The sequence below is a fragment of the Paralichthys olivaceus genome, chromosome 1 (genome assembly GCF_024713975.1).
Source record: "Paralichthys olivaceus isolate ysfri-2021 chromosome 1, ASM2471397v2, whole genome shotgun sequence".
NCBI classification, from domain to species: Eukaryota; Metazoa; Chordata; class Actinopteri; order Pleuronectiformes; family Paralichthyidae; genus Paralichthys; species Paralichthys olivaceus.
In genome coordinates this window covers 14,238,141-14,253,153 of record NC_091093.1, presented here as the reverse complement: position 1 = coordinate 14,253,153, position 15,013 = coordinate 14,238,141, and the positions used below count along the sequence as shown (strand labels likewise).

At 42.6% G+C, this 15,013-nt stretch overlaps 2 protein-coding genes and 1 long non-coding RNA gene across 6 annotated transcripts; 2 read left to right on the top strand and 1 right to left on the bottom strand.

The window, feature by feature from the left end:
• The first annotated feature begins 3,489 nt into the window (after positions 1–3,489).
• acta1b (actin alpha 1, skeletal muscle b) lies at positions 3,490–7,481 on the top strand. Its single transcript, XM_020098806.2, has 7 exons — positions 3,490–3,630; positions 4,345–4,481; positions 5,048–5,372; positions 5,732–5,893; positions 6,372–6,563; positions 6,671–6,852; positions 6,983–7,481. Exons 2-7 carry the CDS (start codon positions 4,353–4,355, stop codon positions 7,124–7,126), a joined length of 1,134 nt encoding a protein of 377 aa, XP_019954365.1. The 5' UTR covers positions 3,490–3,630; positions 4,345–4,352; the 3' UTR covers positions 7,127–7,481.
• LOC138407250 (uncharacterized) lies at positions 7,278–9,990 on the bottom strand. The gene is made up of 4 exons (XR_011240675.1): positions 9,751–9,990; positions 9,286–9,470; positions 8,293–8,396; positions 7,278–8,190 (listed from the first exon to the last, which is right to left on the bottom strand). It is a non-coding gene; the product is annotated as an uncharacterized lncRNA (long non-coding RNA).
• Positions 9,221–14,983, top strand: ccsapb (centriole, cilia and spindle-associated protein b). Of its 4 annotated transcripts, none has more exons than XM_069522498.1 (5): positions 9,221–9,343; positions 10,714–11,085; positions 11,176–11,292; positions 12,300–12,514; positions 12,599–14,983. In XM_069522498.1, the coding sequence occupies exons 2-5, from the start codon at positions 10,731–10,733 to the stop codon at positions 12,779–12,781; spliced, it is 870 nt and encodes a 289-aa protein (XP_069378599.1). In that variant the 5' UTR covers positions 9,221–9,343; positions 10,714–10,730; the 3' UTR covers positions 12,782–14,983. The 4 variants fall into 4 exon arrangements, with proteins under 4 accessions (XP_069378599.1, XP_069378592.1, XP_069378593.1 ...); XM_069522491.1 differs by having other exon boundaries at positions 10,714–11,091; XM_069522492.1 differs by lacking the exon at positions 9,221–9,343 and adding an exon at positions 9,409–9,521 and having other exon boundaries at positions 10,714–11,091.
• The last annotated feature ends 30 nt before the right edge of the window (positions 14,984–15,013 follow it).

Sequence of the window (15,013 nt, the reverse complement as noted above, 5' to 3'; positions counted from 1 at the left end):
GCGGCATGTTGTGTTGACTTTGCGGTGAACTTCTCTCCTGCTCATTGTCCAATCAGCTGCCACTGGATCCAGTACACAAGTGTGATCTACTGATTTATGTAATATATCTCTATATTTACATATTCTATATAAGTGTGGGGCAGGTTAAGAGATGTATCAAGTAAACATCAACCAGATTTGATACTTGAAATCAAGTCAGATGTTTATATTTATACATTTCAAATCTTCATATGATATGAAACAGAACAGCCACACGATCTTATGAGATATTAGATGAGATCTTTTTTTCCCCCCACTGTTTTCTGTTGCACAGTTTGATCTGTATGATGATGATGATCTAACGTCTCTTGTTCGTTCAGTTGCAGGACATTCTTCCCTCCGGCACAGGCAGCAGTTGTGCTCCTGTCCTGCAGAGGACGACTGGTCTCAGCTGACCAGGTGCTGTTCAGCCCTGGGTGGTGTTTCTAATTCCAGCTCCATGTGCTTCAGCTCCCCTCACTTTTCACTGTACCCTGGGCTATTTGAGGAACTGCAGGAGAAGTTCTCACCCTCTTTGGACTTACAATATTCTAAGTCCATTTATTACTTGAAGACGTTACATAGAGCCTTATTTGTTCGTAAATAGGAGCAAAGAAATTTGACTTTGCAACTTGGCAAAAACGTTTGAATTTGAAAGAGAATATGTCAATCTGCTGCTCAACCATGCCACATTAACATGTTCTGGAAAAAAACATGCAGAGCAACACGAGGAGAACACATTAAGCTCCTGAAAGCACAACACATCAAACTTTAAAGCTGATTCTCAGTGATCAGGGACCATGCTCCCAGCTCTGCCTGTCTGCACTATGTAAACACTGTCCACCTCCAGTGTTTAATACATATAATACCAAGGGGCTTCTGCTGCAAATTAAGACAAAATGCATTTGTGCTTTTGGAGAAATTTGGTTTGTCTTCACACAGGCTGGAGTTTGTTTAACCTCAATCTGAGTGGGAGAGAGCGGTGCACCCTGAGGATGGAACTTGAATTTGCACATCAGTAACAAAAATGAGGGAAAACAGGAATCGATCAAACAGCTGACATTCAATCAATTTGCTAGTTTTACCTGTGCAACAATATCCACAGGATCCTCAGTCATTCGTCACTGCAACAGCACAGATAACAAACTCAACTAAAGATAAACTGATTGTTCTGGCTTGCAGAAATGTCTACTGTACGTGTTGCTGCCACACTTTAAAAGGTTCAACACTGTCCTACAGCTAGATTATTGGTTCCAGGTAGACTGAATATCGAGCTTGTGCCAATCTTACACTTTCCCTCACACTCTCACCCTCTGTGCTGCATTACAGTCCTGGACATTCTCTCTTAAAGTGCAAATAATCTGAAAAACTGCTATGACCTGACCCAAAAAACTCCCTTTGTCTCCACCTGTCCACCTCTTCTTCTTTTAAAATCTACTGACTGAAATGATCACATTGGATTTGTTTTCTCTCTCCAGGTCTCTCCAGGTCGTCTTCACCACAACATCTATGATACAAGAACTACACTCTTCTCTCCAGAGTCTTCAGCTGGTTGAGTGACACTAAACTCATGTCGTCAACCACCTGCCACATACGCCCCTTTAACCCCCCCCAGCCTCTCCAGGAGAAGTCTCACAACTCTCCACCCCCTCGGCCCCTCTGACCTCTCCTCACCTCCTTCCTCATTTACCCTCCCTCTCTCTCCCTCCAACTGCCAGCCCCTTTACATTTTAGGCGTTTCACACAGGCCCTCGGATCCAGAATGGCTCACAACAAGTGCATAAAAGTAGCTCAACCTTGCTCTGCCGCCCCTGCACTCACCCCCCTCCCACTGACACACATACACACACACACACACACACACACACAAACTATTTGCAATCTGTATTTGCTCTCGTCCTCCAAGACTTCAAAGATGTCCCTCCCTCCTTCTTCTTGTCCCATGTTTTTCTAGATATATCAATGAATGAACCCTATAAGAATAAACCCCCCCACCACTAACAGATTTTAGTGTACACAGTAAAAACTGAACTTCATGTGTAGGACTTGCATTAATGCAACTCAGAATTCCTCCTCAATTAATCGGGCCTGATTTAAGACGAGTTTCGAATATGACTTTCCATGGATTTGACATGGCGAGATAACATGCTATAACCATTCATGTTAAATCCATAGTGATACATTATGTTGCTGCTATAAGGAGAATCCAGGCCGTGACATGCCATACTGTACATGGTAACATTTTCCTGGTCCTATGTTAACCCAGCTTTAGGTGTGGATGTGCAAGTGCAATTTGGCATTGATTTTTCATGAAGCTTGAGAATTTGTAATTTGTGCTTCTGCTCAGTTAACTTATTTTCTTTTCTCTGTCTTTTTCTCCACACTTCCATCTATTCTTCTCTTATAAACCTCCTCTTCCTCTCCTCCTGGTGTCAACACACAGCAAACATGTGCATGCACACATGTACATTCACTGTGATCCTTCCTCCATTTGTCCAGCCACATGCACGGCAGCTCCCCTCCACCATTAGAGTTATAATTAATCCGACTGCTCCTGTGACAGAGCAGAGGAGGCGGGTAAGGTTTCAGCTGTTGGCTGTTTCTGTGGTTCTCTCCTTATTTATTCAATGGGCTTCAGACAGATCTGTGTGAACACATGAGGTCTGCACAGTGGCAGATTAATTAATTTTAATTACTATGTATGTAAAAAGAAAGTAAGAATACAACACTATTGTGTGTGCAGTGATACATTGCAATTTGTCACAAAATGAGATCTTCAGTGCACACACATTAATCTTTAGGATTTATTATGATATGTCATTCATTTATGGTGACATATACACTAATGGTGTAGATGCAAAAAATAATGTAAATTAATTAATTCATATATTGTTCATCTTTAATGCAACATTTAATGCAATCAACCACAGATAACACCTTGATTTGATTTGATTAACTGAAATGAACTGTGTACACACAGAATGTCCCTGCTCAGCTTTAATGGTGTGATGTTGGGAAATCTGTGTGATCTCCATAATGAGAATTGAACTCTTAATTGGCATTTAATGGCTGCAGCTCAGCTCCTGTGTAAGCTGTCAGTCCTGCTGGGGCCTAAATTTGTTCAGATGAGAGCAGCATTTCCCATTTTAAGGCTGGATGGAGCCGAGTAGCGGCAAATCTGCAACCCTGCTAGGGAGCAACTGTCTCCCCTAGAAACCCCAAGTGGCCCTCGCGCTCCTTTTACGGCCCTCGAGGTGGGACCGCGAGGATCGATGGGAGGTCAAAGCGACAGTTCCATATATGGCGCGCGCTCTCTCCTCGTCGGGGGCGCGCAGCGTCACTCCTCATGCCCCCTCTCCTGATGCCCGATGGATGAGGGCACCCGTCCTCCCACCCTGAGGCGCGCCTCCATGCTGAACCCCCACCCACTCCTCACCCTCGGCCTGTCAGCATCCTAATATGGCAGAGGGCCGGGATGGGGGCCAGTGCTGAGGTTTGTGAATGGTGGAGCTCGGGTATAAAAGGTGGACGAGCTGCACAGAGGACCGTAGCTGGTTCAGCAGTAGCACTGGTTGGGTCTTTCACTCCGAAGCCGCAGACACACCTCCTAAGGTAAGACCCTGAAGCCACTCATCCGCACCGGGATAGCAGACTGTAGGTCTTACCCTGAGCACCACTGCAGCATCTACTGGAGCAGGAGTCAGACAGGACCTGACCGGGGCCAGGACGCACGAACAGGGGCAGCTCCACTGGAAGAGAGGCTAGGAGAGGGCTGAGGACTGAGAGAGAGGGGAACACATTTACTGCGCCGGGCAGGAGAAGCTCTAATCTTAGGATCTAGAAACTTTAGATCGATAAAGGGATAAATAGATAAAGCAGATACAGTAGATTAATCTGAGTCACCAGCTTCACAGAGGCTGATGCTGCAATGCGCAATCAGACAATTTGAATTAGAATTAGAATAAGTGAATAATGGTAATTTAAATATCACTCTGTAAGGAATTGATTTTAGTCAAGACCATTCGTTATCTTAACGAAAACCTTTTCGTTCCATACTTAAAATTTGAGTGTGTAGATTTATACAGGCCTCTAGTAACGGCCTTGTATCCGTGCGTCATGGATGCATTTTGCGCAAACCACAGACATGATCATGATCCTGCTCCAGTAAATGTTACAGCTGTTTTTTCGTTCTTTTAGTCAGTTTTTAATCCTGTGTGAGCTTACTAGAAACAGATATTTAATTTGGGAGTCATTTTTGTCACATACAGTATCTCCGTGTGAATTTTACTTGTTGAACTCAAGCCTTTTTTCTCCATCTCCTCACAGAAGCCATCATGTGTGACGACGAAGAGACTACCGCCCTTGTGTGCGACAACGGCTCCGGCCTTGTGAAGGCTGGCTTCGCCGGAGACGATGCCCCCAGGGCTGTGTTCCCCTCCATCGTTGGCCGCCCCCGTCACCAGGTAAACAGCGAGGAAATGCCTCTATAGGGACTGAGAGTGAGGACAGACTAATTGGCAATAATAAATAAATTATACAAAATAAACTACCACATATTTGACAACATCATCATCCAATAGATGAATATAATTCGATTTGGTGTCATTTAAAAATGATAAATTAAATATTAATTCGGGAACTTGGACTATATTCTGGCAGTTTCCTATGTAGTGATTAGAATATTGAACTGAGATGTCATCATTGTAGGCTGTGTAGCGCTACTGTGCTATTATTAGCCTACAGGTGACAACAGTGGTGGAATAATAAATCTTCAGCCATGTAATTTTGGCTCCTGCAGCTATGTGGCCCTTGGATCTTTGAGACTAAATTAGTAACAGATGATTTGTCAGTCAAACAATTGTTCTCTGTCTCTCTCTGTGGCCCGTGCTGTAACTTGGCACATTTATGGAATGGTCACCATACATGTCCAAACCCTTTAATCTGACCAGAAGACGCTAATATTTCTGTATGGAGTATTTGACGTCCACGACTGACCTTTCCATCACCTCGCCCTCTCTCTCTCCTTCAGGGTGTCATGGTCGGTATGGGTCAGAAGGACTCCTACGTCGGCGACGAGGCCCAGAGCAAGAGAGGTATCCTGACTCTGAAGTACCCCATTGAGCACGGCATCATCACCAACTGGGACGACATGGAGAAGATCTGGCACCACACCTTCTACAACGAGTTGAGAGTGGCCCCCGAGGAGCACCCTACCCTGCTCACTGAGGCCCCCCTGAACCCCAAGGCCAACAGGGAGAAGATGACCCAGATCATGTTTGAGACCTTCAACGTCCCCGCCATGTATGTGGCCATCCAGGCTGTGCTGTCCCTGTACGCTTCCGGCCGTACCACCGGTAAGATTAACAACGACAAACAGCTGCCACTCATGGCACATACACACCTTACTAAACACACATCGAATTATTTCCTTTATACCTCGATGACATATAATTGACTTTATAAAATTACACAACACATAACTCCACTATTAATGGGGTATTTTTCCCCACTGATGCCATTTTACGCACAACTTTTACGCACAGCTCATCGGCCTTTCTGGGTCTACTTTTGCCTCTTTATGGCCCTTAATGATACATACATCTGAGTGTACATGTAAATTATCATTTATACACCTGCAATAGTCACAAAATTATTTAGAAAACATAGTGTCGCCTGTTGATCTTAATCAAACCCCTTCCTTGCCTCCCTTCAGGTATTGTGCTGGATGCTGGTGATGGTGTGACCCACAACGTCCCAGTCTATGAGGGTTACGCCCTGCCCCACGCCATCATGCGTCTGGACCTGGCTGGTCGCGATCTGACCGACTACCTGATGAAGATCCTGACTGAGCGTGGTTACTCTTTCGTCACCACCGGTGAGGAACTCAGCCTTTGCTCCAAAAACAAAACATTTGAAAAGGAAGAAACAACACATGTGCTCTTTCCAGACTTTTATTTTAAGCAACATGATTTTTTTTGACTAAGTAGTATCTAAATTATAATTATAAATCATTATTTTACCAGCAGTTATGTTATAATAGCACTTAAACTTAAACTTTAACTGACATTAACATTCAGTTTTGACAGATTTGCGCACCACGTAAAGCAGCCGTGCACAGAGATACAGGGAAATTAATTTACAATTTATGTGGCGTGTGTGCACACTGTGCCCGAAAAATTATGATTATCAAAATAATATGTAGATGTGAACTAGTTCTTTTTCCAGCAGACATTTTTGTAACTTAGAGTAACTTTCTTAGTTCGGCACATTAAATCGTAATATCATTACGCACACGCTGCAGCGCTCTGCTCTTCGACACTCTGAGTAATGGCTCATCAATTTGCCCCCCACAGCTGAGCGTGAGATCGTGCGCGACATCAAGGAGAAGCTGTGCTATGTGGCTCTGGACTTCGAGAACGAGATGGCCACCGCTGCCTCCTCCTCCTCTCTGGAGAAGAGCTACGAGCTTCCCGACGGTCAGGTCATCACCATCGGAAACGAGAGGTTCCGTTGTCCCGAGACCCTGTTCCAGCCTTCCTTCATCGGTACTTAAGACCACCATTTTAATCCTGAAAATCTTTCACAGAATTTAAATATTTATCTATGCCAACACCTGCCGCTCTCTGAAAACTTGTCCCTCTCACCTGACCAGGAATGGAGTCTGCTGGTATCCATGAGACCGCCTACAACAGCATCATGAAGTGCGACATTGACATCCGTAAGGATCTGTACGCCAACAATGTGCTCTCCGGTGGTACCACCATGTACCCTGGTATTGCTGACCGTATGCAGAAGGAGATCACTGCTCTGGCCCCCAGCACCATGAAGATCAAGGTGCTTAAACCAAACGATGCGAACAAAAACAAGTTTATACCCAAGATGAAATGTTTTACCCAAATTTACAATTACGCACAAGAAGATGCAATCGCTAATTCACTCTCTCCTCCTCCTCCTCCTCCCTCAGATCATTGCTCCCCCCGAGAGGAAGTACTCCGTCTGGATCGGTGGCTCCATCCTGGCTTCCCTGTCCACCTTCCAGCAGATGTGGATCTCCAAGCAGGAGTACGACGAGGCAGGCCCCAGCATTGTCCACAGGAAGTGCTTCTAAATCTTCCATCTTCTTCTCCAGCTTCTCCACCAACTCTATCATTATTACCACCAGCCATCAGGAGATCCAACGGGGTGGAGGATCAACCTCTGCGGCACAACAACACTCTGCTGTCAATGGACTGTCAGTCTGCGCTATTGACATTCATATGCTATTTTTATCCCTATAAAATGTGCATATTTTGTAGCTGTCTGTTGTCTGTGTTGCATGGAGAAAGGCTGTGAAAAACCCCACCACTGAACCATGCATCCATCCAAAAAACAACTTTAATAAAAAAATAACAACATGTTGCCCAACACATGTGAATGTAAGTGTATATACATATTGATAATTTATTAAAGTCCATTATTTGGTATTTTCGACCTTGGCCTTGTTTTTCTAATAGAGGGAACAGGATGAAAAACAAAAGCTCAGGTGAAAATTACAATTAGTGGTATCTGCATGATAACTGGTATTTAAATAGTGACATTTAAAATTAAATATACATGCAAATACAATCAAATATTTAAATGCTATAATCATCACAACAAGAAAATGGGAAAGACATTTTACTAAAATCATCAAATGAACAAGTCTAAGCCAAGGTGTAACTGACTCAGCAACAAGCTCACCTACTGTATGACACACACCACTGCAACATGAACCAATGAGCTGATCTGAGGAGAGGGGGTACTGGGGTCGACAGAGAGGCTGGCACAGCACCCTGGATATGGCTGAATGGTTGACAGATAGGGGTGGAGGTGGGTGTCTCTCACTGTCCCACCAGCCCCAGCTGTCGACTGGGGGGGGGTACCAGGTGACAGAATTGTTGAAAAGCGACGCCTTCAAGCTCTGACAGTCGGGAGTTTGACTTGCCAGGAATGTGCCGAGGCAGCAGCATGCAGCTCCTCTTTAGACCAGCTGGATCAGTGGCAGGGACACCCGACACCCGGCTCTGAATCCCGTTGAGCTTCCTGCCCTGCAGCCCCGTCCTCCCTCCAGACCATCTTTAGACAAAATCCAGGCCTTGTGTACAGGGGGTCATCTCCGCATGCAGCCCCTGCCTTATATGCAGATAAGCTCACCTATCCGGGTGTAGGTTAAAAGCACAAAGGGGTGTGGGTCTGCAGGCGAGTCCACATTATCCTTCATCACCTCAGTGTTCTATTGTGTGGCCTATGACTCACCTCTACAAGCTGCAGGTACATGCGGCCTATGAGGAACATTTTGGAGACATACGTGGTCAATTACAGCATCAGAGCGTAATGCAGGCCTCTCCAGGGGCTCCAAACTGTTTCAGGGGAAGCTCAGTGAATGGAAAAGAAAACATATTACACCTATTACATTCAATCAGCTATCAGAAGACATCACATATAACAATTACAGATAGTTTAGAGATACAGTAATTTCTGGGAGATGTACTTTTTTCCCTTAGACATAAACTAGGACAAATGTTTTTACTAAAACCAAGGAGGTTCTGTTTTCATCTGCACTTGTTTGTTAGTTAGCAGGATTGCTTAGGGAAAAAACTGGATGAATAATGGAGAACCCTTTAAATTCTGGTGTGGCTCTGGATCAAGGGTTCAGATACTGGATTCTTTTATTTCACTTTCTACTACATTCAACATTTGCACTGATTTCCCAGGTAATTATTAATGGATCTTGATGGGGCAGGCACAGAATGGGAAGTAAGTGTGTGCAGTTGTCTTGCGGTTTGATTGAATTTAAGGGAACTGTTGGGCCTTGGTGCAGGTATGTGCTTTACTGGGTGTCATTCTTTATTTGGTGCAGTATGGAAAATCTCAAACAGCAGTACTAGGCTTTCTCAGCTCAATTGTACAGTGGGATCAAATTGGAACCATGGAACCATCCAGGAATTGAGCAAAATTAAATTAAGAGAGAAGAAGGGGGCAGCTTTTTCCTGGTTTGTGTGAGGGGAGGCCCACCTGATCTAGCCTGAGCAAGAAGTTCAACCATTGTGTGTATTATTATGATTATGATAATTATCATTATTATGATTATTATCAGCCCTGGCTGCATTTTCTGACAGGCCGGCCCCGGGCCACCTGTTGCAGGCAGGGTGTGTTTGGCTTTTTAAAAACGTCTTGGGGTGGGCGGGGCTTCGTAGTGTGCGTATGTATGGGTGTGTGTGTGTGTGTGTGTGTGTGTGTTGTGATTACAGCGGCACCGTGGACGGCCATCTGTTCAGCTCCTCTCCGTGAAACCCGACTCTCCGGTGTGAGTATATTTGCCGGACACTAAATTAGCCTCACGCAGCAGCAGCAGCCGCCCTGAATGTCCGCTGAGCTGCTTGTCCACTGATGATCTACCGTCAACGCGATTTTCCGTTTGCACCGAGCAGCGTCTGAGAGACACGGAGACAAATGCTAGAGATTATCAGCCTCCAGGTTACCTGGTGATTAACATCTATATCTACTGATAACATGCAGAGGTGATGGGGAACAACAGATGGATGAAACAACACAGGGGTTGTGTTCCAGTGTAATTAGCTCGTATGATATAATACAAAATGGCGATGTAATACCATGTCGTTTTTAAATCGCGAGGGTGACCCAGCTTGTTAAAGTTAATGATTGATGACGCTCTGATTCATAATAAAACCTGCAGTGTTTTCATACACTCACGTTTAATTTGTAGGGTTCTCAAGCGTCCAGATCGCAGCAGCCAATCACAGCGGGAGATGGCTGACGCGTCATCACGCTCAGGAAGTTTCCGCTGTCAGCGCAGTAACAGTCGATGGACTTCACAGTCAGAGGACATTTTACAGTAAATCACAGTTTAATGACAGTTTAAGATGAAGATTTAGTCTTCATCCAAACTCAGTGTTTTATCTGCCATCTGCAGCCCACAGGGGAGAAGCAACCCGGAAGAACGTAGGCGGGCTCTGCCATAGCTGCGCTGTCATTGGTTCAAACTGCTTCCTCGTTATGGTTTAAATGTTTTCAATTTCTGTGTCTGTGTGTGTGTGTGTGTGTGTGTGTGTGTGTGTGTGTGTGTGTGTGTTCAAAGACTATTTACAAATGTATGTTCACACAGTTAGGTATTACTAACAGATTACACATTATGTTGGGTAAAAACCAGTAAAAAACTGTAAAAAAATTGTAAGAAAAGATTTAAAAAAAAGAAATACATACAAACTGTACATAGTACTTCAGGTACAAACCAGTACACAACCCAATAACAGAGAGAAGATTGTTCCAGATACACAACACAAGAGAGCAGGACATATTATACATATAAATTAGATCATTAAATTACATAGATTAGAGTAAAAGAGAGAGCTAGACCAGAATTGTGTTTTTATTTGACATTGAAAATAAGTTTCATCAGCATGGCCCCAAAATGAATAACAATTCTCAATATCAGCAAATCTGCAGATATAGAATTCAGTCTTGCTTCTGACTGGTTGGTTCACACACATGTGATCTGTTATGATATACTGTAACCAGGAAGTGGGTTGTGGCACTGCTGAAGGTGGATAACTGTAAAGATATAAATCTCAATCCTGCTGTTTATTCTCCTTCGGACTTATTCAACCACCACGTTGGTTATCATGCAGTTTTTTTTAACGCTTTGTTGGTTTACAGATCAAAGAGTTTAGAAGATGGTGACTAAGAGGATACGATCAGAGTACATGAAGAAATTCAAAGACCCCAAATGGGAGACCTACACCAAGTGTTATGAGGAGATGCTGAAGTACAGGCTGACACGCCGGCTGCTGGAGCACACACACAACCCCTGGTTCTGGAGCGGCTCAGAAAGTGATTCAGACTCAGCGGGAAGAAGTCCTCCCCCTCCTCCCAATAAAAACCAGGTACAGGATGAAACCGTCAGGGGTGGGACGGAGGCTGAGCTGGAGGAGTGTCAGGGGGCGAGGACGGACAAACAGCCGGAGCTGCAAGCCAGTACTGCAGGGCCTGTACCCAGACTTAACATTCAGGTGGAGGAGGGAAATGGAGGTAGCTGTGAGTTTTAAACACTTCTGTATAGGCTGTTCAACATATTGGTATGTTTGTATGTTACTCTACAACATGTCACCCTCTCCTCAGGCTCACAGCTTGATGATGTCAAGCAGATGAAAGTAGCAGAGGAGGAGAGGGAGGAGCAGAGAGCCAGCAGCAGAGGCAGTAAACAGCTACCAGTTTCCCACAGAGTGCGAGACCAAGGTAATTCAGAGGTGGTTGATAACACATTGCTCTGTGGTGTGTGACAAAATCAGAAAATATATTTTTCATTGCTTTACATGGTTTTTAATATTGCATTTTTCAGAGACTTATGTGTGAATCTGAAAATAAATTCAGACAGATTAGAGGGTATTTCGGTTTGTGCAATTTTGCTTGGATCCAAATAAAAATCTGGATCTAGTGGATTTAAATGTGGTTTCATTTAGGGTGTTGGCTTTTTTCAGCCGCTGTATGGTAACTAATAGGGCTGGAGACCCCTAACTACCACCAGTGTGTGGCTGAGAAATGTCATGTGGCCTTGGCTCCCTCTTTTGGAGAAGGAATGCAAAAGGATAATTATCTTCATTCAGTTGTCAAAAGAATATTACATCTTAAACAGTATCTTACTTTATGTATATGTAAGCTAATGTAAAGCTTCTGTCAAACTTCCAGTACATAGTCAAAAAATAAAGGTGTAATCTTGATAAAACTAGACGCACTGATTCAGGCACATGAGAAACCAATGGAACTGAATTGTATGTGTTTCCAATCCTAATTAAGGGAGATATTGGCTAACCAAGTTTGGGGTGACTTTAAGTTTTTTTTCCAATTCAAGTTTAATTGTTACAATTACTCCTAATGCTGTTATTTTTTAAGTTGAGGATTGCATAGTGTTTAAATAAATATAGAGCTGGAAAAGAGATAGAACCATTTCTCTGTGACTGATATTAAGGCAGATATGAACAATCAAACTCAAAGTCCTCCCAAAAAGTTTAAACTTCGGCTCAATTTAATTAGGATCCGAGACACACAGTGTCATTAACATCTCTGATTGTGAGACACAAACGTGTGATGATTTGACACTGAATGACCCAGATAATCTTGCTCATATCATTCCATTTATATTTGTATATTTCAGTAGGAGTTGGTACATACTTAACAGTTTCCTACATTTCTGCTTTGTTTCTGGTGTTTTGGCAAATCTGAACCTGTCAGTTTTTTTTTTATAGAGACTGGACAGCACCGATCGCAGCAGAGTAAACTCCCCAAATCCTCCAAACAAACTTGGCTCTCCCATCGCATCAGACCTGCACCATCACGGCAGCCCAAGGAGGAGAGTAAGGGCAGCAGACACTCTTTCGCTCTGTACGGTTCTGGAGAGAAGCATGCAGACATCGGGGCCAGAAAGACGCACAACGTCGGCCCTACGGCTTCGACAAATGAGGTAATCATCCTGTCATGTTGTACTCAATAACTGTGTGTGACAGAGCACCACAGAAACTGAAATTTGATCTTATTTTGCTGGTAGATACACGAGTCGGCTCTACGTGCTAAGACCAGGCGGGAGGTGGAGCGTCAGATCCAGACCCACAGAGCTGAGCGCCGGAGAGCCAAGTCTGTCGAGCTGGACAAGACCAGGAGGGTGGTTCAACCTGAGTTCAACCCCTGGCTCACTGAGTACATGCGCTGCTTCTCTGCTCGCTCACAATAGGACACACACACACACACACACACACACACTGCAGACATATGTAGGATTCTAGACAAAAAAGAAGGTGAAACCATTATTGCCTATCATCTCTGAAGTCTGAGTACACATTATTTTAGAATAGAGTATTAAGACTCACTCTGACATTCAGCATTTAAACAGGAGGAACTTGAACATTGAATTTCACAGTGTGGCTTTTTAGACCATGAGTGTCTATCGATCCATCTGTAAATCAATTTAATATCTACATCAAGAAATATCTTACAGGGTAGATCAGGCTCTTGAAAGAAACAATTTTTAAAGATGATGTATAGATAAGAATATGTCAACAGATATTTAGATGAGAAAGAACATACATGCAAATAGCATTTTACAGCCATACTTTAATGCAGCCCCTTTAAACAAATGTGTCCACATTTTTATACATGGTTATCAGTCTGTAGTGGTCTCACAGAGGTAGAGAAGGCACAATGTGTGAGTAGATTCAGTGATTTGCTTTCTTAAAAATGATTAAGAGATAAAAAATGGGACTATCGGGGTTGGATGATACTGGACATATTGTGTACACATGTAAACAAAGTCAAACACACTAGAACAATAGTTGGCATTCCAAAATATTGTGCAACACATATTTAATATGTGTGCTGAGCATTATGTTGGGTGACATACAGAGATATGTCTGCGTTAAAGGTTTAATAGTCTTCAGCTCACTTAATGCTGTGGACTTATAGATTCATCTGTTTGTGTAACAGTTGACTGCTCTTTTCTCACTTGATAGATTGTACATCTCTTAGACGCTGCGTTGTGCGATAATTACTTTTCAAATAGTACGTTGACAACATGTGTGTCTTTCTCTTGTATTCTTGTGTGTAATCAAACAACTTGGTGCTAACACAGTCTGAATATCTGTGACTTTTAAAGCCACTGGGACGACTGTGAACAGTGTGTGTGTGGTGTTGTGGATACTGGTCTTTCTTTCTTTATACAGGTGTCAGAGAATTTAACATTCAAAATACAGCTCATTTACAGCTATTTTTTTAGCACACAATAATTAACAAAACTATTTAAAGATAAATGATCTAATTATAATTATTAGTGAATAAGATTCAGAGCCAAAGTTGAGTCAACACAAAGTTGGATGTAAAGCCAAAGTCTAAATGACCTCGCATTAGAATTGCTATCATAAATATAATAGAAATAACATGAGTGCATGTTACTAATGCTAACTAAAGCAGGACCAAACCAAACAGCACTTTGACAATTAGTCGCCTTTCTTGAATAACATTCGTAGATTTTCTGACAAGCTTTAGGTTTTCATGTAATGTCTTTTAAATCTCTGCATATTTGTATGTTTATGTGAAAGTAAATGTTATTTGTATGTACACGAGAAGACTGAACAGCATTTTAACAGTTTGTGTAACAGATCGGATCTTTTCATGAATGTTGAGACCATGAGAAATCAGATCCCACAAACCGTGATGATGATCAAATCTGCTCTGTGCCAAAAAGACGGAGTTATTTTTGAACATTTTACAGCTCTAGTTATTGATGTTCTGATCTGAATGTTGCACAGAGAAAAGAAGAAGAGGGAACTCGAGGCATGTGCTTCACGTTAAGAAATGTAAAATGTTCCTTTTTTGTTGTTGCAGCTCTGAGTTCAGTATTACACGACTTGTTTTGCTTTGTATTCATAAATATTTTAAGTGATGCTTTAGTATAGATAAGACGTGAATTTTTGTGCAATATTTTCCATTATAAATAACTGCATACGAGCCAGTGTGGTTTTTAGACGTGCACATTGACAATCTCAGTGAAATAAGATAGTTAATACCTAGTTTACTTCATTAGTTTGTTAATTAGACCAAACTTTATAGATGAGATCCTGTTTATACTGCAGAGGGATTTTATTCCAATTGAGAAGATGCTACACTTCTCTTATTTTTCAGGGTTTACTTGGTTATGGGTAGAGGTCATGAAGAAAAATTGATTGAAGAGATGATATAAGACACCAGAAGTCCAGTGAAGTCTGGTTTTATCTTATTTCTAATACAATCTATAATCAACTACAATATCGTTTACCCGAGTAATACCCTTTCTGTTCATGTATTAGGATTTTTTGGACATAATGAAATGTATTTCGATGACAACTGTTGAGGTCAAATGATGTTGTGGTGCAAAGCTTTTAATAAATCCATTTTTCTGTCAGTCTGCTAAATTCTTAACTCCTTAGATTCA

Bases quoted from the DNA above. Each gene is read 5' to 3' on its own strand.
- acta1b (XM_020098806.2), top strand. From the start codon at position 4,353: ATGTGTGACGACGAAGAGACTACCGCCCTTGTGTGCGACAACGGCTCC. The intron at 4,482-5,047 runs GTAAACAGCGAG...TCTCTCCTTCAG, and splicing joins TTGGCCGCCCCCGTCACCAG to GGTGTCATGGTCGGTATGGG. The intron at 6,564-6,670 runs GTACTTAAGACC...TCACCTGACCAG, and splicing joins GTTCCAGCCTTCCTTCATCG to GAATGGAGTCTGCTGGTATC.
- ccsapb (XM_069522491.1), top strand. From the start codon at position 10,731: ATGGTGACTAAGAGGATACGATCAGAGTACATGAAGAAATTCAAAGAC. The intron at 11,293-12,299 runs GTAATTCAGAGG...TTTTTTTTATAG, and splicing joins CCACAGAGTGCGAGACCAAG to AGACTGGACAGCACCGATCG. The intron at 12,515-12,598 runs GTAATCATCCTG...TTTTGCTGGTAG, and splicing joins CTACGGCTTCGACAAATGAG to ATACACGAGTCGGCTCTACG.